The following is a 25,252-nucleotide window of genomic DNA, read 5'->3' as shown; positions in this document are numbered from 1 at the left end:
TCATAACACAACACATGGATAAAAATATCAAACAAATACTAGTCTAAAACTGCATACACTGGGAATGGGAATCTTATAAGGAGGCATAGAGATGGACCTTAATATCAGGGAAATGTTTATTAAAAGAAATAAATACATGTTTGAGGGTCTTCATAATAGCTGCCATAATATTTAATGTTCTCTTTTGTGAGATTGGTTTATCTTGTCTAATGTTGTAATATTATGACTGAGAATTAATTTATGGAACACTGGGTGGGGGGAAAGAGCTATAGGTAGTGGTTAAAAGTAGGGACAAAGGGTGCATACTTGTTTGGGGGACAAGGGGAGCTTTCTCAAACCTTGGGAGCACCACACTAAAAGTGCCAATGCCAGCTGACTTAAGAAACCTCAGTGGGATCCCTAAAAGCCAGGTGGTGTCACTGCGCAAGTACTCATCTGGACAAGGCTCCAGGTCTTGAGCATAGACATGGCTATGCCATTAAGGGCTATAGAAATCTGGAGATCTCACTGAATATTCCTTAATTATTAACTGATCTTTTATGCCCCACAGACATGTCTTAGCTCAGGTGGTCTTAATTTGATGTGGTTTGAGAAGGGACAGCTTGAAGCCTGGGCTTGGATTGTCTGCTGCAGAATTCATGCTAATGCTGTCAGATCATGTGGTGATACATCAAAAAATGCAACAGAAATCAAATGCATTGCAGACTGTGGTACTCTGACTAATACCTTATGGGAGAGTGGAAGATTAAACTATAATGTGCATCTGGTATTAAATGTCTCCTGCCCAGTCCTGTATATTAGCAGTGGCACCGCCAGTTCATGTGTCTAGCAACCTTTATAATATGGACCTGGCTGGAGCAAGTGCCCTAAACCAGGTCTTGGTAGCTAAAAATATGACTGCTCTCTCTTGTCATTATGCTATTCTCTGATTTATCTGCATTTTAGCAGAGGTGTCTGTGCTGCTACCAAAGACTAAAATGTGGTAGCAAAGATAGAAAATCATTGATGAGGCTTTGTGAAAATATAAAAGGCCTGGGGTGCATTTGTATTTCTTTGGAGAACCACATATGAAGTGTCAGAATGGTGCAACAACATGGAAAGGAGTGGGGGAATCCCATGTGTAAATGACAAGAGTTGCTGTTAATTTGTGAATCCTCTGTATATAATGTGATTTTTCTCTATTCCTATTATCTGGATATTCTTCTGTGAAAGGTTAACTCCGTTCTTCATATTAAGGTCTGTACCTGCTGCTGAGAAGCCCAATTCTCTAGCAGTCAGAACAAATGAGTTCAAATCAGCCAGGTATCTTGATGAAATAAAAATGCTTAGTATTTTTCATTTAATAAAAAGAGAGAGACATGACTTGAATCTACCACTTCTAGCTATAATATCATTTTCAGTGTTTAGCTGGTTTTATGGTTAGAAAATGAAGGAAGGCTGCTTGCTTAGGAATTGAGTCTGCAGGAAGTAGGGCAGGGTGCCGGCTTAAAATAGTAATGAAGGCTGGCCTGTTTGTGATGAACAGAGCTATTTAGGTAAATCCTGGAGTCCCAGTGGAGGCAGAGCCACACATTAATCTCAAGATATTAGCTTGTAGACCAGTAATTGTCTGAGTTTATCTCTGACGACTCTTTATTGGTTTTCAGGCATCTCCTGTTCAGTCCCTTACGCTTCTGTACAGATTGCCTTGCGATGCCGGGTATGTTTACTAACTGTACAGTGTGTTAATGGGTTTAGACATTATTAAACAGTTTGAAGCAAGGGAGGGGGCTATGTGAAAGCAGCAGTGTTAATATATTAAACTCAGCTGTAAAGCTCTTCTTCAAGACTGGTCTCTTGGCTTGCAGTACTGAACTGGGTTGGAGTCCTGGGTCAGGAGTACAATGAAAGCTTATGGAGAACAGAATGATTTCTGTTTGATGGTATTGGTGGGCTCCACAGGGAGGTCAGTCTCTGACTAGATGGCTGATGGGCTGACAGGATGAAAAACAGAGTTGGGAAGATGGGGGTTGAAAATGAGATGCATGAAGGAAGTCCACATTGATGTGGCAGACCCCAGCAGGGATAGGAGAATGCAATCCTGCTCAGCTCTTTTTTTATTTTAAAGACTTAATTTGCAGAGAGTGGTAGTGTTGTGCTATCTGGACTGCACTCCTAACTTCAAACCTCCAATCTCTGAAGAGGAAGTCTCACTGGCTTCTCTAGCAGCAGCATCTCCAGCTATGAAGCTATAATAGGTTCTTGCTATTTTCCCATTAGTAGCAGAGGTAGATGTGAGTGTATTGAGTAATATGAGCCTGGGTATGTTACTTATGTAAGACTCCTAGGTTTTATTTATGAGATCCAGAAATCTAAATCCAGCTCTTCACTGTTGATTTTTTTTGGGGGGTGGGGGTGGAGGTAAATACCTTCTGGCTTCTGCAAGAGCAATGGTGATGGTTTCTGAGACTTAAATTTTGAAACACTTCCTCTGCCCCCACCCCAAGCTGAGCAGGACCAGGTGAGGTAGATATGCAGTGTTCGCTCCCATAGCCAGCTACAGAAGACTTTCCATTTCATAAGCAGGCGAGGGATGGTGATCACGCATAAAATGGCTTTAAAACAAGTAGTAAGATAATTCATCTTATAAAATTGCAGTGTTCAAATTTGTAACCTGAAGATTTCCTAGAGCATGGCCTATAATAAAGGTATGAAGAAGAATTTTCTTTCTGGTGATAGTTGTAGGTTTATTTGAATGATTACTGTAATGTGACTTAACTTTTTACCTATGTTTATACCTGTAGGATTAATTTTATGGTGCTTACCAGGTTTTATAATTTATTTATCAATAAGGCTGTAAGAAAGTCATGATTTTTTTAGTTCAAAAGTTGTTGCCACGATTTGTTAAAGCTGTGGCTTTGGTGCAGAGCCAAATGTGAGTGTGCCAGGTTGCAGTGCCATTCACTCAGTTGACCTAATTCTCCTCTTCCCCACCCCACCCCCACCCCCACCCTGTCATGACAGAGGGGCAGCTGGGCCAACTCTGAGTGAGTGGCTCTGCACCTCTGTGAGTGGATGGCATGATGGAGAGAGAGCCAGACCAAATTTGAGTGAGTGGCATTGCGACCTGATGCATGTGATCATGGTGCTACTCAAATTTGTGGGAACTACAAGATGATGTGATGTGTGTGAAAAGTTTCTGTTTCTGCAACGAAATCACAGCCTGTGATTTTCTTACTTATCTAAGAATCTTTTGATATTCCACCCCATTGTAACATAACTCCTCTTAAAGTGGTGATTGAATTTAGGTGCTCTTATACAGGGGTTTGCTCCTCCTTAGCTTTATACGCTGCTTGCAGGTGAACTGCTCCTGTTGAGCTCTAATATAGGCTAACTGGAGGGTTAGGTTTTATAATACTGTATATTGCAACATCTTTCCTACAAACTGTCACAGTGATTACAAGACATTGCCTGGGTGCAGCTGTCCAGAAGCAGTGGAGTAAAGGTGCCATACAGTGATTTAGAATTTGTTTGTAACCAGAACTTATCCAAGTGTAAACAGAGCTTACATTGAAGTATTCAGCCATATGGTGAGTATTGGAAGGGAGAAAAATTGAGGCATCCACGATTATGACCGTGAGACTTGGTAACTTTTCTGCAGTCGATAATGCAAGTAATTGAAATCTTTTCTACTGGTAGTGATCGACTCTTGCTCAGTATAATGCAACACTTTGGTCAAAGGCCTACTGGCTGGGCTCTGCATGTCTGTGTCACAGTTAGCAGTGGAATCCGATGAATGTGTTTGTGGACGTTACTTTGTTTAGGTTTCCCATGTGGAACAGGTCAGCTTATGCCTACAAAGCTGGCTTGAGTCTGATCTTAAAAATACACTATGTACAAAATCATGTTCACTTAAAGTAGGTTTAAAACTAGAGCCAACCCCTCAACCTCCCCCTGCATGCTGCTGGTAGCATCAGATTTACTTTTACCAGCAGGTGGGGAATTTGTCTTTGACACAAAGACCCTACTGTTTTTGTATTAATGATCTATTAGTGGACTAGCTGTCAGCTTGCTAACCTTGTGAAAACAGGTGGCGAATTTCCCTGTCTGCTGACATCTAGGAATCCCCTCCTCTCCTTTGGTTAGCTCACTTTTTTAAGTAGCTGCAGCTGTTTGCTGTGGACCTCATGCTTTTTTTTTTTCCCCAAGCTTAGTGATGACCCTCTCAAGTCAGCTGAGGAAATCATCCAATCTGATGGAGCTGATGAAAGGAAGATGACAAATCTGATGCTGGGTGGCATACTGTTGAGTGATTGTTTCATAGTAATATGTGTATTTTTAACCGCTGAAAAGTCTGTAGAGCTTCAGTGTCTCAAAGATTTTTCAGGGCTTATCTGCTCTCCTTTCTCTATGGCAGCTAGCAGTATGAGATTGCAGTTCAAACTCCTTATGTTACTGAGCCATCAGAGTACTGAGTCAGAACAGAGTAAGTCATGGTCCCTGCCCCAACAAGCTTAAAATCCAAGACAAACCAAAGACAGCAGATCAGTCACTCAGCTTTGGCTCATTAGGAGCTGGAACCATTGCATAGTAATGCAGACACTTTAAAACTAAACTCAGCTTTCCCAGGCAAGTAGAATATGGTGTCTTAATCATCAATGGGAAAGGTGGGCAAATAGATTAATGTACCAGTGGATAAATTTTTGTAACTGTCTTGCAGAAACTGAAGTAAAATAGGGCTTCTGCAGTAGAAGGCTAGCACTGCTGGGCTTCCCAGAAAACACATGTCATGAATTAGGGTCTCAGCTGCAGCCGAGATGTTCAGCTTGGTTTGCTGGGAAATCCCATTGGCAGGAAATGAATCCATGCATGAAGAGTTAATTTACATAATGAAAGTTTTGTAACTGCTCTTCTTGCTATGAGTTGGGTGGCTGATGCATAGCGGCAGTCTTAAGTTGCCTCTGATTTAATTAGTACTCCTGCGGGGGGGAGGGGGAGATAGCTCAGTGGTTTGAGCAGGGTTGTGAGTTCAGTCTCTGAGGGGGCCATGTAGGGATCTGGGGCAAAAATCGGTACTTGGTCCTGCTAGTGAAGGCAGGGGGCTTGACTCGATGACCTTTCAAGGTACCTTCCAGTTCTAGGAGATTGGTATATCTCCTATTATTATTATTATTATTTTATTATTATTATTAAATCTCGTGGCACTCTTGTGAAACCATAGAAAAGGGGAGCAACATGCCCCTCTGTGTGTGCGGAGAGTTTTATAACAAATTCCATTAAACTGAGAGGTGAGAAATGGCAGAGTTCTGCACTGTTTTAGACTTAGTGTGCATTGGAAAAGTTTTCCCAGCATAGCTATACCAACAAACGTCCTCAGTGTAGATGCAGTTTATCTTGGCTAAAGCACTTAATTGCATCTACTTGAGGGCATTTGCCAAAATAAAAATGTAGTGTGTGTGTCGGGGGGAAATCTCACCCCTCACTGACAATCATGTGCCAGCAGAAGTTTCTAGTTGCCGAGGTGGCTTCAGAGCAGTAGCTGGAAGGTTAGGCTGTGTTGTATATTGCTTCCAAACTGTTCTTGTGGACTCAGATTTAGTTGGCTTTTATTTTTTAACCACCTTGTATTTACCAGTAGGTCCTGCCACAGGGTGGGAAGGGCTGTAGGGTCCACTTTCAAAAGGAGCTTTAAAAGTGATTACACTCTTGGCATGTTTCTTTGCATTTTGAAACATGAAAGTGTAACTTGATTATTGGAATTAGATGCATGTGGCTTATAAATAGCCATTTAAGGCCAAATTCTGTTACGCTGTTGGAACAGAAAGACGAACTTGTCCTCAGAGGTTGAGCATTGCTCCCTTACTGGAATGCAGTTAAGTGATGTAGTGGTGAGACTTCAGGTTCTTATTTCTAAAGGGAACATTTCAGTTCAATGGTATATCTGTGTGACTTGAATCTAGTATTGTGATAACTTACTGTGTTTCCCTCTTTCCCCATGGAGAAAATTGTTCAACTTTAGTATGAATGATTTTTTAAAATATTATGTAGAGTGTTTAGGATTTATTATAGGCAACTGTTTTTATCTTAATTTCAGAAGAAATGATCTGGTTCAGTATGAAGGGTAGAGTAAGCTTTCTGAATCTGTTCCATAGAAAGGATTAATTTTCATTCAGAAAATACAGCTGTCTTAGACCAGTTTCATATTAGATCAAAATTTCTGGTGAGCCCTAAAAATTATCCTAGGAAATCAGGTGCTTAAACACTCCTAATCTATTTGGGGTAGTCAGTATTCATTTAAAAAATGAAGTATGCTGTAAAAACAGGGAAGGAGGGTAAGAGATCCAGAGTCTGAAATTCAGCATATCATCGTTAATAGGGACATTGAAAGTGAATCAAGGGACTGTCATAGGCACCTTGGCTGTCTGAAACAGTAAATACCCACATGATGACAATTGGCCTAACTTTCAAGGTGCTGAGAACTTTTAGCTCTTGTCCGCTTCAGCTGGATTTGTGGATGTTCTGAAATTCAGGCACCACATTCATACCAGAAAAGGAAAATTACAATCTACAGGGGAGATACAAGAATCTGCAGAAGTTTAGGGGGTTAGGAACAAAGAGCAATGAAGTGGTGTAATAATAAGCATTTATATAGCGATTGTGACAACCCTGCAAGGTAGATGCTCGTTTTATTAAGTGGCCTGCCCAAGCAAGGCATAAATTGAGTTTGGATTAATAGGATCAAACATTAATGGAGCAAGTTATATTCTGGGGTAGGTAACAGGTTAGAGGAGCTGTTCTTTGCTTCATGTTGTGATTATTTAGTTTCCATGGTGCTTATTTAGCTGAAGTGGTAATTCTGCTGAGGCACATCAATATCCCTACTTGTGCCAGAGTTGCTTTAAACTGAATAATGGCAAAGATTATTTGTCTCGGTTGGTCCATGCTTCAGAAAGTTAGGATGAAACACAGATCTGTTCCTGCAGATGCTTAACTTCACCTTAGTCCGAGGGAACATCACATAGCTCAAAATGGGGCTCTAGGAATGAAGAGATCCTGGGGTTGTGTGACCAGAGATTTGTGCAGAGGATCATTTCAAGAAGAAAACTCTAGCTATAAATATATTGGGGAACTAACAGCAGGTTTGAATTTGATGAATTTACTTAAATGTTAAAGGTCAGACTGGGTTCAACCCATTTGTGGTATCGGTCTGGGGAAAACTTAAGAAACCTAACTTGGTTTCCTGTTTAGATTGTACACCTATAGCAGTTATCCATATTATAGGAATAGTTTTTTTTTAATATTATGGCAAGCCTCTGCCTGCTATTAATGTTTACAGCTCTGGTTGTAAAGAAAACTTCATGCTAGGTCTCTTCCACTTTACAGCCTCTAGTTTTAAATGTGATTTCCCCCCCCCGCCCCAACTCCGCAAATTTCCACCTTTAAACTTTGCATAGTGGTTCTGTCAGATCTTGCAGGTGAAGCAGGGTTGGGTTGGTCCTAGGTGCTGCGGGAAGCTTGTGTTGAAGATTTAATATGTGGTATTCTTTCTTCTGAGTCAGTATAGGCCCAATGCCCCAGCATATTGCTAAGGACAATATATTATTTATTTGTATTCTAGCACCAAGGAACTGCTGGAGCTGCTATTAGCTGGGGTGTAAAAACTGAGGTACTGATGACTTGTTAAAAATTCCATAGCACTCTTTTCGTGTGTCTTAAAGATATCAACCCAAGAGTTCTGCCCAAATTCCATCTGGAGGGATTACATGCTGCCTACCTATCATTCCCCTTGCAGTTTAACTTGGATGCAGTATTCACTATGCCTGTTCATTTCCTATCTCTCAGTTATGTACTTGGTTTGAACTGTTTCTAAAATGCTGTAAGGTCTTGGGATGAAAGGTGCTATAGAAGAGTAAATTAGTAAATTCAGCATGTGTGTGGTGATGGAAGTTTGCAGCGTAACACAGGCTGTAGGAAGATGTTATGGTGCCATGGAATAAAGAGAAATAGTAAAACAGATGGACTAGACTATTGCTGTGGCTGTATAAAGATGCCATCCATTCTTGTGATCCAAGTATTTGTTCCCTGTTAATTACTGTTACAGCTTTGCGCATTGCTGAAGCTTTAACCTTCTGTGAGCACAGAATGGCACACTTGTTACCTTTCATCACTGAACCAGGTGGATTTGTTCAGATTGAGTCAATTGACTGTGAAGCAATAGTCTGTTTGAACCCTAAAAATATGCAATCAGCTCCATTGAGTAGAAGAATGTTAGGTTACAAATGGACAAAAAGAGAAGATCTCAGGAAATATAGGATTGCAATATTTTGTAATAGAAAATGCCAGAGACCTGACATTCATGCTATTCATAATTTAACACTGGAGAGAGTTTCTTGTAACCTTTTGAAAGGTTTTACAGAACTGAATCCAGTGCAGTATTTTTATTGTGAATGTTCCTACCTTGGGCATCTGGGTCTGATCTTGGCAATGATTAGACCTCTGTGACAGGTGGACATCTGTTATGAATTGTCAGACTGTTAGCTGATGGTCAAACATTTTAGATGTCTAGTTGCAAAGTGGTGGAAAGTGTGAAATATTTGGAAGCTGTTAGTATCTAAATCTATTTAGATTGATCTAAAGGAGGCTCTTTCAAGCTAACCTTTGTCTGAGTGTAGAAATGACAGTCTAGCCAAAATCTACTGTGACTTGTACCAAGGTGAAACCCTATCTGAAAGGTATGATTCTTATCAGAACTGTGTTAACTGTTCCTTCAGAATGCTTGAAATGCCTCTTCCCCCCTCCCAAGGAGGCTTTTAGCCATCTGTTGAACTAACCAACTGTAATTCCTCCACCCATCTGACTAGAAGCAGACAGGAGAAGGAGCCCATTGAAGTGAATGACTTTTCAGGTATGCTTCCATATTGGGTTCAAGACTTGCAGCATAATCTCTCTGATGTTCACTGCTGAGCAATACTGTCATTTTAATCCTAAACTGCTGCTTTTGGCTGGAAGACTTGGAGGGTTTGAAATGTAAAATCTGTCTTCTCTGTCTGGTTCTGTCCATCAGAACCATTAATGGAGGGCTTGGGAACAAATTAGTCTGTACCAACCATCGTTTTAGGCAAATACTTATTATTCCTTTTTCAGTAATGAGTATTGGTTGTTATTTTGTACAATTGTCAGAGTAATGGTAATATGAGAGATTTTGTTTCCATTTTCTGTTCTTTTTGAAGGTGTGGATTACTAAACTCTGATCTTGTTTAACATTTGTTACTAGCATGATTTCTTTGACCAGTGATAAGCATTTTTTTATGAACACATTAACCACAGTGTTATAAAACTATGCTACAGATTGCATTGCCTAACCCAGTCTATGCTCGAGAAGACTATTACCATGTTTAATAGATGTGTAGCATTAGTGCAGCTGTAACAGTATTATGAACATTTTAAACCGTAATATAGAAAAAGTGCAGGCCTTCTACGTAAAGGAGCATGGAGATTTGACAGTGGCAGAGTGACTTTTTTGTAGGTGAGTTGGTTCCACACTTGAGCTGCCTGATATCTGGTTTTGCAGTGTTTCAGCAAAGTGGCTTTTTGTCAGGTTGTCATTCTGTAAATAGCCTTTTGCCATATTCAGCCTCTTAGTTTGCAGGCTAAGAATACCTACAGTTGGTGTGTACACCTGGACTTGTAAATATAGAGCATGTTAATTTAACCAAACATCCATTCTTGCACTGCAGTGTGGCACGGATATTGTCATCCTCTTTCTTTTACTGAACTCCTTGAAACACGACTGACCCCTTAATCCATTTTAGATCATGGATGTTTACATCTCAAAGTTCACGTGTGCTTGTGTCCCTTTGTCATTGCATGGCACTTGGTATAAAATGTGTGCTGTTTTGCTAACCATGAATTCTAATATATTACTCATTATACTGGGTGTGTATGGTGTTTGCAAAATCATAAGCTCCTGCCACAAGGATTTTGTAGTCTAAATTAGATTTGACACAGGACATGATGGTAAACAAAAGGAGTGGGCATGAGGATCTTAGTGAATGATCATGAGAAGTTCAATGTTATGTGCACATTTCACCCTCTTTGAACTTTCTTAAACTTAGTATTTATGGGTGGTGTCTTGAGAGCCTCGTGTCAGATCAATTTAGTACTCTTCATCTTCAGAGTACTTTGACAGTCTGTAACGATCCTTCTCATTCCCCAGTGAGGTAGGTAAGTATTTACACCTTTTACAGATGAGGGAGGATGAGGCCCAGAGAGAAATGTAGAGCTCCATGGTGTGAGATGATGGCAGAGCCAGGGCTTGTGCCTAGCTCTTGTAGCTCCCAGCCTCTTGATCTAACCACTAGATGAAGCAGTCCGTACCCTTTGCAAACTAAAGGTAGGATTGAAAAGAAACTTCCTCCACAGCATCTTCTTACAGTATTGACCATTTCAATGGGGTTGAGTACAAATGAGGGCAAACATCTATAAAGGTGAAAATTAGTACATGGGATAATTACTTGCACTGAGTTGATTAAAGCCTTTATACAAGTTATGCTGGCTAACAGGATTATTTGCTTTGGCAACACTGATTACTTAAGTGCTCATCCTTATCACGTACTGTGTGCAGGAGACATAATCATTGCTTAATAATATTGGGTGGGTTTTGGTTTTGTTAGAGCCTCCGATCTTGACCCCTCTGTCTAGCTGGGAGGATTTTTCATCTGTCCTCCTTGTGGACTCTGGCATATTTGATCCTCTCCAGGTATCACAACATGCTTAACTACTATTCCAGCACCTTACTACAGTACTGGCTTAAAGAACAGAGAACACTGTTTTTGACTTGGTCTGTAGGAAGTGAAGTGAGGAGTATATTCCCATATACAGTAGGAGATGCAGTAGTAATTGGCGCAAATTGTCCTCCTTGGTGTATGTATGCAGCACCCATTCCTCTAGGGTCACTGCAGAGTGGTGGACAAATTGGCAGAGCAGAAAAGAAGTTGATCATGGATATCTGATTTCATCTGTGAGTTCACAGTCACATAAAGATAGCAGCAAAACTTACATAAAAGTTCTTGGCTGCTCACATCAATGTATTGGCACAAATAATCCTCATTTTATCTTGCATAAGACTCTACTTACTAAGACTCCTGAGAAATGGCAAGGCAGAATTTGCCATAAGTTTTTCCTGGATTGTTTCTGAATTGTGGATGGGCACTGCCTCTTCTGTGGTCACATACCTTTTTCATTAAACATGCTATGCTAAATTCTGTGGTCTGACTTTTTCTTAAGAGCTTTAAATGGTTAGGGTGATGTTAGAGTTACTGACCATCTTGAAGACTTGAGAAAGCAGTCACGTGGTATATTGGCTACATAAAATAATTCCTGATTTACCCTGTATTTTCTTCTTTCCCTTACGAGTCATTTTACTTTCAAATTCTATGAGCCTGCCATAAGGCGGAGCTAGTAGGTTGTAGGACATATGTGGAGTTCCATACAAGAATTAACTTTTTAATATGATTAGAGCTTTCAGACACTACTGTAACTGATCAATCAGGATGGGGCCCTAGTGTGCGGGGTGCTGTACACAGATTTGTAATCCACTCATTGGTGTCCCTCTCCTTCCTTCCTTCTTTCCCCTGTGTCCAAGCCTACCCAGCTGCCAAATCCTGCAGTTTCTTTCTGACAGTGAGTAAAGTCGTGTCACATTATTCCAGTCACGGAGTGCTGGACTGGGTCTCCTTTCATTACATCCAGTCTTGTTCTCCTTCTGTCCTACATTCCACGTTATTTGGAAAATAATGTTTGGCTTTTAAGACACTCTGGATATGCCTACCCTGCAATTATACACACTTGGCTGGCCCATGCCAGTTGACTCGGGCTTGCAGGGCTCAGGCTAGGAGTCCCAGAGCCTTGGCTCTGGCCCCAGCCTGAACGTCTGTGCTGCAATTAGATAGCCCCTTAGACAGAGTCAGCTGGCAGAGACCAGCCGCAGGATTTTAATTGCAGTGTAGACATACCCTCTGGTACAAACTTGCTGTCTTTCTCTCTGCCCGTGGGTTTCCAAACTAAGGGCAGGTCTACACTGTGGGTGGAAGTCAATCTAAACTACACAATTTGAGTTACGTTAGTAGCGTAACTCAAGTTCGCAGGGTCCCCACTATGCTATGTCAAGAGGAGATGCTATCCTGTCGACTCCCCTTACTCTTCCCATTCTGGTGGAGTACTGGAGTCAATGGGAGAGCGATTTGCGGTTGATTTAGTGGGTTTTCACTCAAGGCTTATCTCCACTTCCATCGTAAGTGGAGACCAGTCAGAAGGAGCTACTGTATTTGCACTTAAGAGAAATCAGTTACATTCCTGTTAGTCACCATATTGTTTGATAAGCAACCTTACCATGCCTATAAATTCAACAGTTTGGCATATTGAATGTCTGTCTTTGGAGATTGGATATCAACTTGATTTGCATTTCAGTAATATTTTTGTGTTGCCTCTGGTTTAGAGTTAAGAGCAAATCCATTTTCCCAGCACATGGTCATAATATTGAAGTTGGAGATGGGAAAGATCTGATACCTTATCTAGTCAGAGTTGGGATTGTATGCTGTGACGCTTGGAGATGCAAGCCATGCAGGCACATCCAGGGGTGGGAGTGACTAAGGGGTCTTTAAGCCACTTTTGTGCCATCAGGATTCCAGGGGCAGTCCCCAACTTCTTGTAGAGAGCAGTGCTACCACAGTCTCTACAGAGATGTGCACTATGGCACTGTCCCCTATGTCACAGCCGATGAGGGATCCGCATAAACAGTACGTGCACCACAGGAATTTTCCCTGACCAGTTAAGGGTTTTTTCCTGTCAATTTATGCTCACAGTAGTGTGCGGTGTCCCAGGGGAATCCCTAGAAGTAGAATTCCTCCTAATATATCTGTACCCTAGCGCCTCTTCCCAATGCAGAATTGTTCCCTGTGGAGTGTTTCCTAGTAATGCTTTATCTTGAGCGTTTAGATACTGCAGTGATGAGGGCTGTAGGAGAAAAGCCGAAGCTAGATGGTTGAAAAGATACATGGTTATTTAAGATGTTTCTAAAAGGAAATGGATTCAGGGCCCAAGATCATCTCTACACCACATCTTTGTAATGAGAGGCAAATAGCTACAAGCAAGTCACGTTGTATGTTGGCACCACGTTTAGTTAGGGGACATGCTTTTACATCTGCTTGACAGGATTTTACCTTTAGTCTCCCTTTCTTGCTATTTTGAGAGCACCCACAGCATTCAGTCTTTCTGGAGGTCATTTTTCAGAAATAGAAACACCGTATCCTTGAAATACTGTGCCAAGGGTCACTTGTTTTTTGTTTTTTTTTTTTTTTTAATTTATCCTGACCTGAGAGGTGGCAAGGAGGAATCTTAATTTGATCACCTCTAACAAATCATTAGAAATTTTTCTTCCTAATTTCAAATACTTCCCTTCTGCTGGAAGCCTCTAACAAATAACACAATTCTCTTTCATGAAAGTATAGTGGCTTTTGACGTGTCACCTTCTTTAACATGGTGTATCTCAAAGGTATGCTTAGATACTGAAGTGATGGGTGCCTTAGAATATGTACAATAAATGAATACAGGGTATCGACATGATTAGCCAAGTGCTACCCAGAGCTGAGCCTGTATGGGTCACACTTAAAATAGTGCATGTGCTGAATAAAGTGCAAGGTTATTGTAATGGTGAAAGCAACTTCCTGATAAGCTACGCAAATTGAGCCACAAGCACTAGTGCTCATCCCCTAAGCTCCAGATAACCAACACTTGTTCATAGAGAACAGCAATCAAGTATGTTTGGTTAGTTATTCTGCTAGTATACAATATTTGCACCCATAACCTATCCCTTCTACAACAGTTTTATGGCAGTGGTTTCCCTCACTGAAGTCAGGAAGTGCTTTAGTCCCACATCAACTGTAGTTTTGCACCCCTTTCACCTGCCACAGATACACATAATATTTTGCATGGCTGTATATGGTGATTTTTAATGTGAGGCTGCCTGTTAACTGGGTTGGAAGCATAACTTTGATATTGTTGCATTTGAGAAGACAAATCTGTATTGAAACAGATGCTTGTGACGGTTCATGTCTGAGTGCTGGACGGAAGTCTAATGCTGAAATGTGAGTATGAGTCCCTTTAAAGAGACACATTGCTAATGCCTTTGCTTCTGTTTTCTAGCTGTCCCATTTCCTCCCACGCAGCGGCTCACACTGAAGGAAGTGTTTGAGGATGGAAAACCCAGGCTTGATGTCTTGAAAAGCCACTTGGTGAAGGAAGGGCGGCTAGAAGAGGATGCAGCATTGAAGATAATCAATGATGGGGCTGCCATTCTGAGGCATGAGAAGACAATGATTGAAGTAGAGGCTCCAATCACAGGTCAGAGAAAGCTTTCTGAAGCTGAAGTCACATATAAGAGCTGTTTAGAATCGCAAGCTGCCAAAAATAGCAGATCTGCTGCTGCGTGTTCTTTCCATCATTGTTCAGACAGTGGGGTTTTAAAATTGCCTTTACTCCCAGAAGAGGGAGCTTTTTGGTAGCATAGATAAAGTTTTCACAGAAGCTAGATATAATGCAACAGTAGCTTAGGTAAAAGTGAAGCCATGCTCCCTGTTGCTGCCATGACCTTTCTCCTCTTAGCATGTAATTCCCTTTTTTGCTGTTCTTCCTCCCTTAGTGTGTGGTGACATTCACGGGCAGTTCTTTGACCTGATGAAGTTGTTTGAAGTTGGAGGATCACCCAATAACACCCGCTACCTCTTCCTGGGAGACTACGTGGACAGAGGCTACTTCAGTATAGAGGTGACAAATAAACCTGTGCCTTTGAGGATTACCATGTTAAAGACTGAACTAAGCCTAACAAATATTTGTCTCTTGTACCCTTTTTAAGTTCTAGTATGCTTCTGCATATGAGGAAGGCACGTTGCTTATAGGTCATCTACTTGCAGTGCGATTTGTTAGAAGCGTTTTATTAACCAATGGGACATTATTTTTGAGGCAAGTTGAAAGTTGTGCCCTCAATATGTAGAGACAGGAAAACAACTGTGGCAGGGCTAATGTCTAAACCAGGGATTGGCAACCTTTGGCATGCGGCTCACCAGGGTAACCACCCTGGCGGGCTGGACTGGTTTGTTTACCTGCCGCATCCACAGGTTTGGCGGATTGCGGCTCTCTCTGGCCGCGGTTCGCTGCTCCAGGCCAATAGGGGCGGCGGCAAGCGGCGGCTAGCACATCCCTCGGCCTGTGCCGCTTCCCGCCGCCCCCATTGGCCTGGAGCATTGAACCGCAGCCAGTGGGAGCCACGATCGGCCCGCCAGGGTTGCCAATCCCTGGTCTAAACTCTTGATTCTGAGTCTGTAGCTTTAATTTCACATGTGGCTGTTCTGATTGTGAGCAGAGCAAGAGGGAGGGTTGATCACAGGAGCACTCTTCATATGGCCCATAATACACAAGGGAGCAGTGAGTTTCCTAGCAGAGGAAGAAGAGATCATATCTACCTATTGGCCCCTGAAGTATTTAGTGTTGCATGAATGTAGAAGGCTGGAGTTAGAGGGTGGAATTTCACCCAGAACATTGGCCCAAATGAGCCACACAATAATCACAGCGCAGTGTCCTCTGACTACATACCTAACTATGTTGTAGCTACATGCTTTGTCAGTGTAATGTCAGTCATCACACCAGGATTTTGTGGCTTTGTGACTCCGTTCACTGATCATGTGGTATTGCAGCTAGGCAAAGTTGAGAACTGTTGGTCTTAAAGGACAGATTAATTGACTTAGATCAGTAACAGTTAGCTACTAGCTCTCTGAATAGTTCCTGGTAACTGAACAAGCACATAGTAGTCGTGTCAGGAGGTGGTTGGGACTTTTCTCCATGTGGAAGAGTTACTAGTAAATCCCACAGACCCTGCAGATGCTATCTCACTTTGCATGAAAGTGGAGTTGACTACTAGAGGAGTGCTTATTCTAGGTACAGATGCAGCATAACAAGTGACATTTGAGACTATCAGAGGGCATAAGATGGTCAAACTAATGATGCCAGGGCTTGTGGGTCTTGCTTCTAAAGGTAATAGAATAAGGTGCTGCATAGCAATTTCAGTTAATGTCAGATATGAGAACAAAGGTAATGAAGACTTGACCTATTGGAACTCAAGCAGAATTTCTGTTTGCAGAGATGAGTTAAAATACAAGTGTGGGACTACCAAAGGCAGCAATAAGGGTATTTAGTGTAAATAGTTCTTTGAAGGATATTTACTACCAGAGTATTTAGTGGGGTACCACTGACTGATTGTGTTTTGGCAGATGCCTGGCCTCCTTCCATCCTAATACTTCTGTGCTCCTACATATTGACTTTAAGCCAAGATGAGACACTGAGCAGTTACTGGGATAGTGGACACATTGATGCTTGAGAGGTTGCATTTCTAATGTTCAGCCAATAGGATTTCTGTAGTGCTGGCACTGGTGCCTTTGTGTATTATTTCTGGAAGGGAGAAGGAATGACAGGAGTTTCATGCTATTCCTCCTTAAACAGTTTGGTTTGTGCATACTCCAGTGTTGTGTGTTTAAATGTATTTACCTTCCAGAGATATTGTCGAATGCCAGCTTAATCCGTCAGCGATCTGAGGAATATTTCTTTTGTGGTGTTAAAGCTGGTAGGTGAGAATTAAAGTTGTGTGTACATAACAGTGTACGCTCTACAGAACATGGACGGGGAGCTGGCTTCCCACCCCCCAGCCTTTGATCCTTGGATCGTATCACAGATAGGCTAAGTTGTCTAGCATGTGGGAGGAAGATTAAGGAGTAAGTGCTTAAGTACTATGATGGTGGGCGCAATTTGGACTAAAAATGGGAAAGCGTCAGAACTAGGAAGAAGTGTGTGCAGCAGGCAGGAAAATGGATCACCGAGTAGTCTTGCTGGGGAGAGGATTGAGCTGAGAAAATTTTATAACGGAGTAAAGGCAGCAAATTTGAGTTAGTCAAATTTTGCTTGATCTGGTCCCTTTTTAAGTCTAATACGTCTTAAAAGTTGGAGTCCTTTGTAGAGCAACCCAACACTTTCAGTCTTTGGAGACATTTGGGACAGCTGTTCTTTGTAAGCTGTCAGCATGAATCCCTTTCATGCCATTCTTGACCCTCCTCTCCCGCTTTCCCTGTGAGTCCGCAGGGGAGATAAAGCCATGAAGCATTCTCTTTCCCCACAGAGCAAGCATTGATCTTTCACGAAGCAGGGTGGGCTTTGATTAGTACACGCGGGGGCTGATCCAAATGTCACTGATAAAACAGAATATAGAAGGCTTGCTTCCCTTGTGCTTATTGATGTGTGCCTTTTCTTTCCACCTACTGCACAGTGCTGCCTATATGTTTAGAGGGATTCCCATTTGGGAGTGTAATAAACTGCAGCAGCGCCAGTTTCTATAGTGAAATGGCAGCAGTTCAGCAAACAGCTTAGATAACAGCTGTGTGGGCAAAGAAGTGGCTAGTTAACAAGTGGTTAATCTAGTTCTTTATGTTTTTTTCGGGGTTTCTAACATAAACAGTGCAAACATTTTCAGAGGTAACTGGATTCAGAAGGCCGGATGCTGTGATCTGAGATACTTGAGTGCCTTAGTTTTGCAGGCACAGTCTCTTTATCACAGAGATTCAGGTGGCTGTAAGGCATCCAGATTTTGCTGTGCTTTCCAGTTTATAAAGGTGAAGAATGCTGGCATTCACAGGCCCTTTTGTGAGTCATGGCACAAGCTTGTGCATCCGTATGCTGGGAGGGGATATTATCAAGTGTCTGCCCAGAGCTGCTGATAATCATGACCTTTTAACTGAGTGAAATAGAACGTAATTGTATAATTGCATCCTGATGTATGCAGTCAGGAAGCAGGATGCAAAACTGGGGACCAAGGAGGTGTTAAGGCAAACTGTATTAGTTGTTAGGGACCCAAGTGACCCCTGGAAGATACCTGTGTTGCCATGAATATTTGATGGGTGGCTAGGGTAAAAGTGGTTGTCTATAGCGTATGAGCTGAGTATTTAAATATGCCCAAAAGTCAGTTTGGTCAGCTCAGAGATCTTTACCAAATTCTTTCTGGACCCCACTGTTTGTGTGTTGTAGTTTAAAAGCAACATCCCGTGGTGATAGTTAAAATGAGCATAAAGATGCAACAATTTCTTTTTTGTATTGTACAGAAGTGGAGGCTTCTCATTCCAAAAGGAAATGTTTGGTCTCAGTGCCTGTCATTTAAACCTGTCATTGCAATTGGGTCTAATGAGCTCTTTATTTGGCAGCCTTTGCAGAAGACCGGGATTGAATAAGAGCTAGAGACTGAACTCTGTCCCTCCAGAGTGGGGTTGTTGATCCATATTGTGTAGCAGTCTGTGAGGGAAGCTGGCATTGTTGCTATTGCTGGTTTTATACCTGTTCTAGGGATAAACAGAGGCATCTGGTCTCCAGAGCTGTCAGCACTAAACTCACACCCAATAAGTTAAAGGTAAAGGAAAATGTTCTCATTCCTAGTCATCTCCTGTAGTGACATGCAGTCTGGATGCTATACTATAGGCTATGTGCCTAGCACAATGGAGCCTAACCTGCAGGCAATATCTGTGCTAAATAACATTTCATTTGTTCCATTTTTCAGACGCAAGACTGTAAGCCATTATATTACAATATTCAGAGGCTGGTTAGAATTGTGACTCGGATTGAGATCAATTCCATGTAGCTTCCTCTTTATGAATCTTTCCTTCCTTTCATATCATGGGTGCCTATCTTGGAAAAAGAGATTCATTTAGTTATAGATAGTACTGTAGGTCTCCTGCAGGTCTGGTGGTAAAAGCTGACTTGTATTCTTGCTCGTAAGGAGCCATGATCTTGCGGTCTTTGTAATTCTATTATGTAAGTTCTGGCTGTTTACTGGACTGTTTTGTTTCACATATGAAACATCTAAGTTTAAAAAATAAACAGCCTGTGCACTAGCAAACAGTCTTTCTGCTGCCAGTGATGTGGAGGGTGTTTAACTGATTATCCCCATAATCTGGAAGTGAGAGAGGAGCTTTGTTTTTAAAACATGCATATAATATTTTGTGACTTCTATCAGATTTTTAGTCAGACACATTCTGTGCATCTTCCACTTTTGTGGGGGGATCTCCTGTCGTAGAGGCTCCTACTTACAACTGCTTAAATGCCTGTATGTATGCAGTGCCCAGTGTATCCTGTGCACTGTATTCAGAAAAGGATCTAATTCATAAGCACCAACAGCAGGAGTGACACCTTAACCTAATTTTTCCCCTTTAAGATATCAGCTGCTAAAGGACAGGGCACTGAACTGGGACTCAGGAGATCTGGATTCTACATCAGGTCTGCCAGTAACTCTCTGTGACGTTGGACAATTCACTTCTTCTCTCTGGCCCTCCATCTTGTCTCTTGACTGAAAGCTCTTAGGCGTTAGGAATATCTTTCATTCCGTGTACAGTGCTTAGTGTGATGGTGCTCTTATTTCACACGGAAACTCTAGATGTGCTACCATAATACAATTAATAAAACCCTGTTTTATTAAATATAAAATAAAAGAATTGTGACCAGAAACAGAACCAGTTTTATTTATCAGTAGAGGTGAAGTGATGGTGGTGCAGACCTTTTCTGGATTAATTTGCCAAATTAGATGAAAATTAGATCTAACAGATCTTGTTTTGGTTTTCAGGTATATGCATTAAGTAGAATTCCTGTAAATCTCACTAACACTAGAAGGGAGCAGTAAAGAGGTGTGATATAAAATTGCACACCCAGAGTGCTGAGTGCTTTCTTTCTTTTGCATCCCTCAGTTTGGAGGGCAGATGTACTTTTTTTTCCATGATAAGAGGAAATCACCAAAAATTGACCTTCGGGTTGGCGCTCGTGACTGGCCCAGGTAAAATGAGTTTTGTCTCACTCCAGTTCCAATTCCCAGTAGAAGTGTCCATAAAAAAACCCACAATAGCTGTAAGAGACCCAATTTCTGGAGCATTCCTCAGTGTGGCCAAGGTTGAGCGGATTGGGGAGACCAAACCCCTAGATTGGCCAACCACATAAGGGTTTAGACATGTTGTCAAGAAACCTTGCATGGCCATTGTAGCTATTCATTGTAGTTTAAGGGAACTTTGGTCTCTAGAGTGGGATTTCTAATTTAGCATATTTCGCAAAATTCAAATTAAAAATTAATATTCTAGTAGACTTAATGTGAGGCCTGCCAACCTTGACAATGTCACTAACATTTCTAACAAGTGTGCTTACCACAGCTTGGTTGACCCTGCTGGTGATTCTGATATTGCATCAGAGAGAAAAAAGTCATGAATGTTTGAAGGGAAACTGTCCCCTCTCTGAGAGGGGAGGGCATGTTTTGCCTTTGCACCTTTTCTTTCAGTTTGATTCTGTTCTGTCTTGTTAGCATTATTAAAGAAAGCTGTCATAAGCTTCTCTTGCTAAACCATGTAAACTGTACATTCATTTCAATTTAACAGACCAAGCTATGTGCAATTGTAAATAGAAACAAGGTTCATTCTCTACCCCATCCTGCAATAAGATTGAATAATTCTCAATGTATGTTTTGGCAGAATATTTTCAAATAGCAAGCATTTAATCATATTCCCTTGCTTTGTCCATCCATTACATTAGCTGTATCCCAGAATACATAACACATTGAAGAAAAAATGTGGTCTGAGCATAGGATAGACTTCTGAAAGTTTCTGTTCCCTGCGTTGCCAATGACTGCCATTCTCTCTCTCTCTCTAGCCCCTTCTCCCCCCCCCCCCCCCCCGGTACCTGTTTCCCTGTCTATAGAATGGCAATACACCTCTACCCTGATATAACACTGTCCTCAGGAGCCAAAAAATCTTACCTCATTATAGGTGAAACCGTGTTATATTGAACTTGCTTTGATCCACCGGAGCGCGCAGGCCGCCCCGCCCAAAGCGCTGCTTTACCGCATTATATCCGAATTCATGTTCTATCAGGTCACATTATATCAGGGTAGAGGTGTACTTACCTATTTCAGAAGAGGGATGGGAGGTTTATTATTTATGAGCACTTTATATATGCAGTTTTTATTCATTTGTAAATCTCAGCTGACTCTTTAAAATGAACATATCTCTGTTTATAATGCTAGTTATGTATTTGCATAAAGGGACTCTTGAAAAGATTCTTCAGTTTGATTCCTTATGCTTCATGTAGGAAATGTTCCGTCATGCTTTATTGCAGGCAGTTCTGATCTCCTTCTTGTAAGCAGTGGTATGTTACAAGAGTAAATCTTTTGTATGAGTGTCAGTTTGTAAGGGAAGAAATTAAATATTCATGTATGCCTCGGTGTGTGACTTTAGGCTTTAAGGTTACAGACAAAAGGGAAGTTGCATTCTGAAATCTAGTAATCCATAATTGTCTCAAGTTGCTACTGAGATATAATCATTTAGTAATCTGTTTCTAGGCATAGAGCCTTGGAAAATCTGGATAAGGGATCTCTTAGTAAAACACCAGCTAAAAAATCACATGAATGCAACTGTAGTTATCGCTATTACTTCTTATCATGGCTCCTGTAGAGACATCAACAGGCTGTTCAGTGCTCTTTGGACTATGTTTCCCTTTATATGTTACTTTCTCAATACCAATGATTTTTCAGGTACTTGTGAAATATCCACACACCAATTGAAACTAAAATGTAAAGTCTGATTTAGAGTTCTGTAGATTTTACTCAGGCAGTGAAACCAGCTTAGTCAGTTCCCTGATCTTCTGTCTCCATCCCTCATGTCAATTTGTGTCATTGATAGTAACTTTCATTTTCTGGTTCTCATGTGCTAGCCCTGATCTGTGGCATTGAGGTTGCAAACACCAGGATAAAATTGAAATTGCAGAATATTTATAAATTTGTGGGAACATTTCTCCTATAAATAGACTTAGGAAAACATTTTATTCTGGATGTAAACGGGCTACCTAAATTACCTGACAATGTTGCGTTATCTGTAGTAATATTTAAAATTTAGATTTGTGTAAGCATGTCTCTTCCTTTAAGGTTTAAATTCTGTAACATTCAGAGAGATACTTCAGAAGTACATGGGACTCTGGAAATCCTTACATTTACGTAGGCAGAAAGGCTCCTTATTCTCTGGAGATTTTAATGTTTCAAATGAGTAAATCAAAGCTTGCCTGGGGGTTCAGTATTTAAGTACCTTGATGTTTTAGCCATCTGTAATAGAAACTGGATTGAAGTTGTTTTGTCTGCGGTCTGGAACTAATTTTTATACCACAGCAGCTGGCTTCTGGAATACTGTGCACCCAAACCAGCATGTATTAAGCGCAGAAATTGCTTTCTGATGTCAACCTTCATCTTTCATGTTGTGAAAGAATGTACAGTTTTTGCAGCATGTCAGCCTAAAGGGCAAGTGCTTGTTACAAACTTTAATCCAAGCCATACTGCTTGTTGTCATAACAGATTATCTTCCAACTCTCAAAATCATCAAGGCAAACTTGATATCACTTCTCTCATGTTAGACAAATCAGCTGGTTAACAGTCAGTTTGCTAACCACAGGGTGATATAAGTATATTCTCTTTAAAACATTTATCTTCAGAGCTTCCTTGGCAAGCTAGCCTGGAGTATTTCCCTGGCCCTAGTAAGGCTGTTGTGGCACTTTGATATTGGTCTGTTCCTCAGTGACACTGAGGCACTTGTTCAGTGACACTATTCAAAGCAAGCTTGTGAAACTTTTTTCAGACCCCAGAGGGTTTTGAGTTTTTCCTGTTTGGGGCTTTTTCATTTCTTCTAGCATCTATATCACATGAATATAACACGTACGCAGAAGTTTGGTTTTTTTTCCCCCATACTAAAACATATTAGGCTCTAACTAATATTCAACCCATTTGATATAATGGTCAGCAAGGACTTAACGATCTCCAGTTTAGGTTGCACATGGGACATCTGTAAAGATGCTGTCCATCTGATTGTGCTTAGCTGCTCTGAAAATGAGTGTTCTTGCTTTGGTTTCTGCTGACAGGGAGGAAGGAAGGAAAAGCTGCCCCCACCCAATGCAAAGTTGGTTTCAGTTGAATTAGATCTCATCTGTCAGTTCTCCAGCTCAAGCCTAATATAGAGAAATGTGTGCTGTGGCTTTTCCCCCACTGGTGGAGTTGGCCAAGATAAGATCTGATGCTGCTTATGGAACTAGGTTGCTCTTAAAGTTCTACTTGAAATCAACTTTTTGGGTTTGTTTTAAGATGGGTGAACTTGAGTGCATTATTAAATGAGGATATTGTTACAACAGGCACCACAGAAACTTGGTGGAATGATGATCATCAATGGGACACACTAGTACTAGGGTATAAAATATATAGGAATGACAGAGTAGGTCACACTAGTGGGGCAGGGGCACTATATGTGAAAGAAAGCATAGTCAGATATAGTAAAAATCTTAACCGAATCAAACACAGAATCTCTGTGGGTAGAAATTCTATGCTTGAATTGGAATATAGCAGTAGCAATATATTACTGACCACCTGACCAGGATGGTGACCATGATTGTGAAATGTTTAGAGACTAGAGAAGCCACAAAATCAGAAAACCAATAATAATGGGCGATTTCAGCTATCCCCATATTGACTGGGAATGTGTCACGTAAGGATTGCAATACAGAGATACAATTTCTAGACATCATTAATGACTACTTCTTGTAGCAGCTAGTCCTGGAACCCACAAGGAGAGAGGCAATTCTTGATTTAGTCCTAAGTGGTGCACAGGATCCGGTCCAAGAGGTGAATGTAGTTGAACCGCTTGGTAATAGCAGCCATAAATGTAATTGGTATTTTCCCCAAGGATGTTAAATATAAAGAAACCCACTACAATAGCATTTAACTTAAAAAAGGGGAACACAAAAGTGAGGAGGCTAGTTAAATGGAATTTAAAGGGAACAGTCACCAGAGTGAAATGCCTTTTAAGCTGCATGGAACCTTTTAAAAAACACTGTAATAGAGGCTCAAACTATATGTATACCCCAAATAAAAGAGAAAACAGGAAGGAGGGGACAAAAAAAGCCACCTTGGCTAAACAACTGAGTAAAAAAGATGGTTAGAGATAGAGACCTCTTAACAATTGGAAGTCTGATCTGACTGAGGAAAATAGAAAGGAATCATAGAATCATGCACCTGGAAGGGACCTCGAGAGGTCATCTAGTCCAGTCCTCTGCACTCATGGAAGGAGTAATGAACATACACTCTGGCAAGTCAAATGTAAAAGTATAATTAGGCAGGCCAAAAAAGAATTTGAGGAGCAGCTAGCAAAACACACAAATCAACAGCAAATTTTAAGTACATCAGAAGCAGGAAACCTGCCAAACAATCAGTGGGACCACTCAACGATCAAAATGCTAAAGGAGCACTCAAGGAAGACAAGGCCATTGCAGAGAAGCTCAGTGAATTCTTTGCATTGCTATTCACTGCAGAGGATGTGAGTGAGATACCCACACCTGAGCCAATCTTTTTAGGTGACAGATCTGAGGAGCTGTCCCAGCTTGAGGTGTCAGTAGATGAGATTTTGGAACAAATTGATACATTAAACAGTAATAAGTCGCCAGGACCAGATGGCATTCACCCAAGAGTTCTGAAGGAACTCAGATACGAAATTGCAGAACTACTAACTGTGGTATGTAACCTATTGCTTAAATCAGCCTCTGTACCAGATGACAGGAAGATAACTAATGTAATGTTGATTTAAAAAAAAAAAGGCTCCAAAAGCGATCCTTGAGATTATAGGCTGGTAAACTGAATTTCTGTACTATAGTTCCTACAAATTTGCCTGGTACTGAACAGAATTATCAGACGCTTAGATGAACACAGTATGTTGGGGAAGAATCAACATGGCTTTTGTAAAGGAAAATCATTCCTAAAGGTAATAGGTAATAACTGGAGATATACCAATCTCCTAGAACTGGAAGGGACCTTGAAAGGTCATCAAGTCCAGCCCCCTGCCTTCACTAGCAGGACCAATTTTTGCCCCAGATCCCTAAGTGGCCCCCTCAAGGATTGAACTCACAACCCTGGGTTTAGCAGACCAATGCTCAAACCACTGAGCTATCCCTCCCCCCACTAATCTATTAGAATTCTTTGAGGGGGGGTCAACAAACTTGTGGACAAGGGTGATCTATTGGATAAATTTGTTAGTCTTTAAGGTGCCACAAGTACTCCTGTTTTTTTTTTTCTATTGGATATAGTGTACTTAGACTTTCAGAAAGCCCAGTGTCCCTTGCCAAAGGC

The 25,252-nt window shown here is 41.2% G+C and overlaps 1 protein-coding gene across 5 annotated transcripts in view; it reads left to right on the top strand.

Annotated features, from left to right (window-relative positions):
- PPP3CC (protein phosphatase 3 catalytic subunit gamma) overlaps positions 1 to 25,252 on the top strand; it is a 48,053-nt gene that overhangs the window by 5,085 nt on the left and 17,716 nt on the right. For all 5 annotated transcript variants that reach the window (XM_039523569.1, XM_039523568.1, XM_039523571.1 and 2 more), the window contains exons 2-3: positions 14,182 to 14,379; positions 14,678 to 14,802. In XM_039523569.1, coding sequence (XP_039379503.1) covers positions 14,182 to 14,379; positions 14,678 to 14,802 — 323 coding nt within the window. The remainder of the gene's footprint in view (positions 1 to 14,181; positions 14,380 to 14,677; positions 14,803 to 25,252) is intronic.

The sequence above is a fragment of the Mauremys reevesii genome, linkage group 2 (genome assembly GCF_016161935.1).
Source record: "Mauremys reevesii isolate NIE-2019 linkage group 2, ASM1616193v1, whole genome shotgun sequence".
NCBI lineage: Eukaryota > Metazoa > Chordata > Testudines > Geoemydidae > Mauremys > Mauremys reevesii.
The sequence above is the reverse complement of the archived record's forward strand: the minus strand, read 5'-3'. Positions and strand labels throughout refer to the sequence as shown.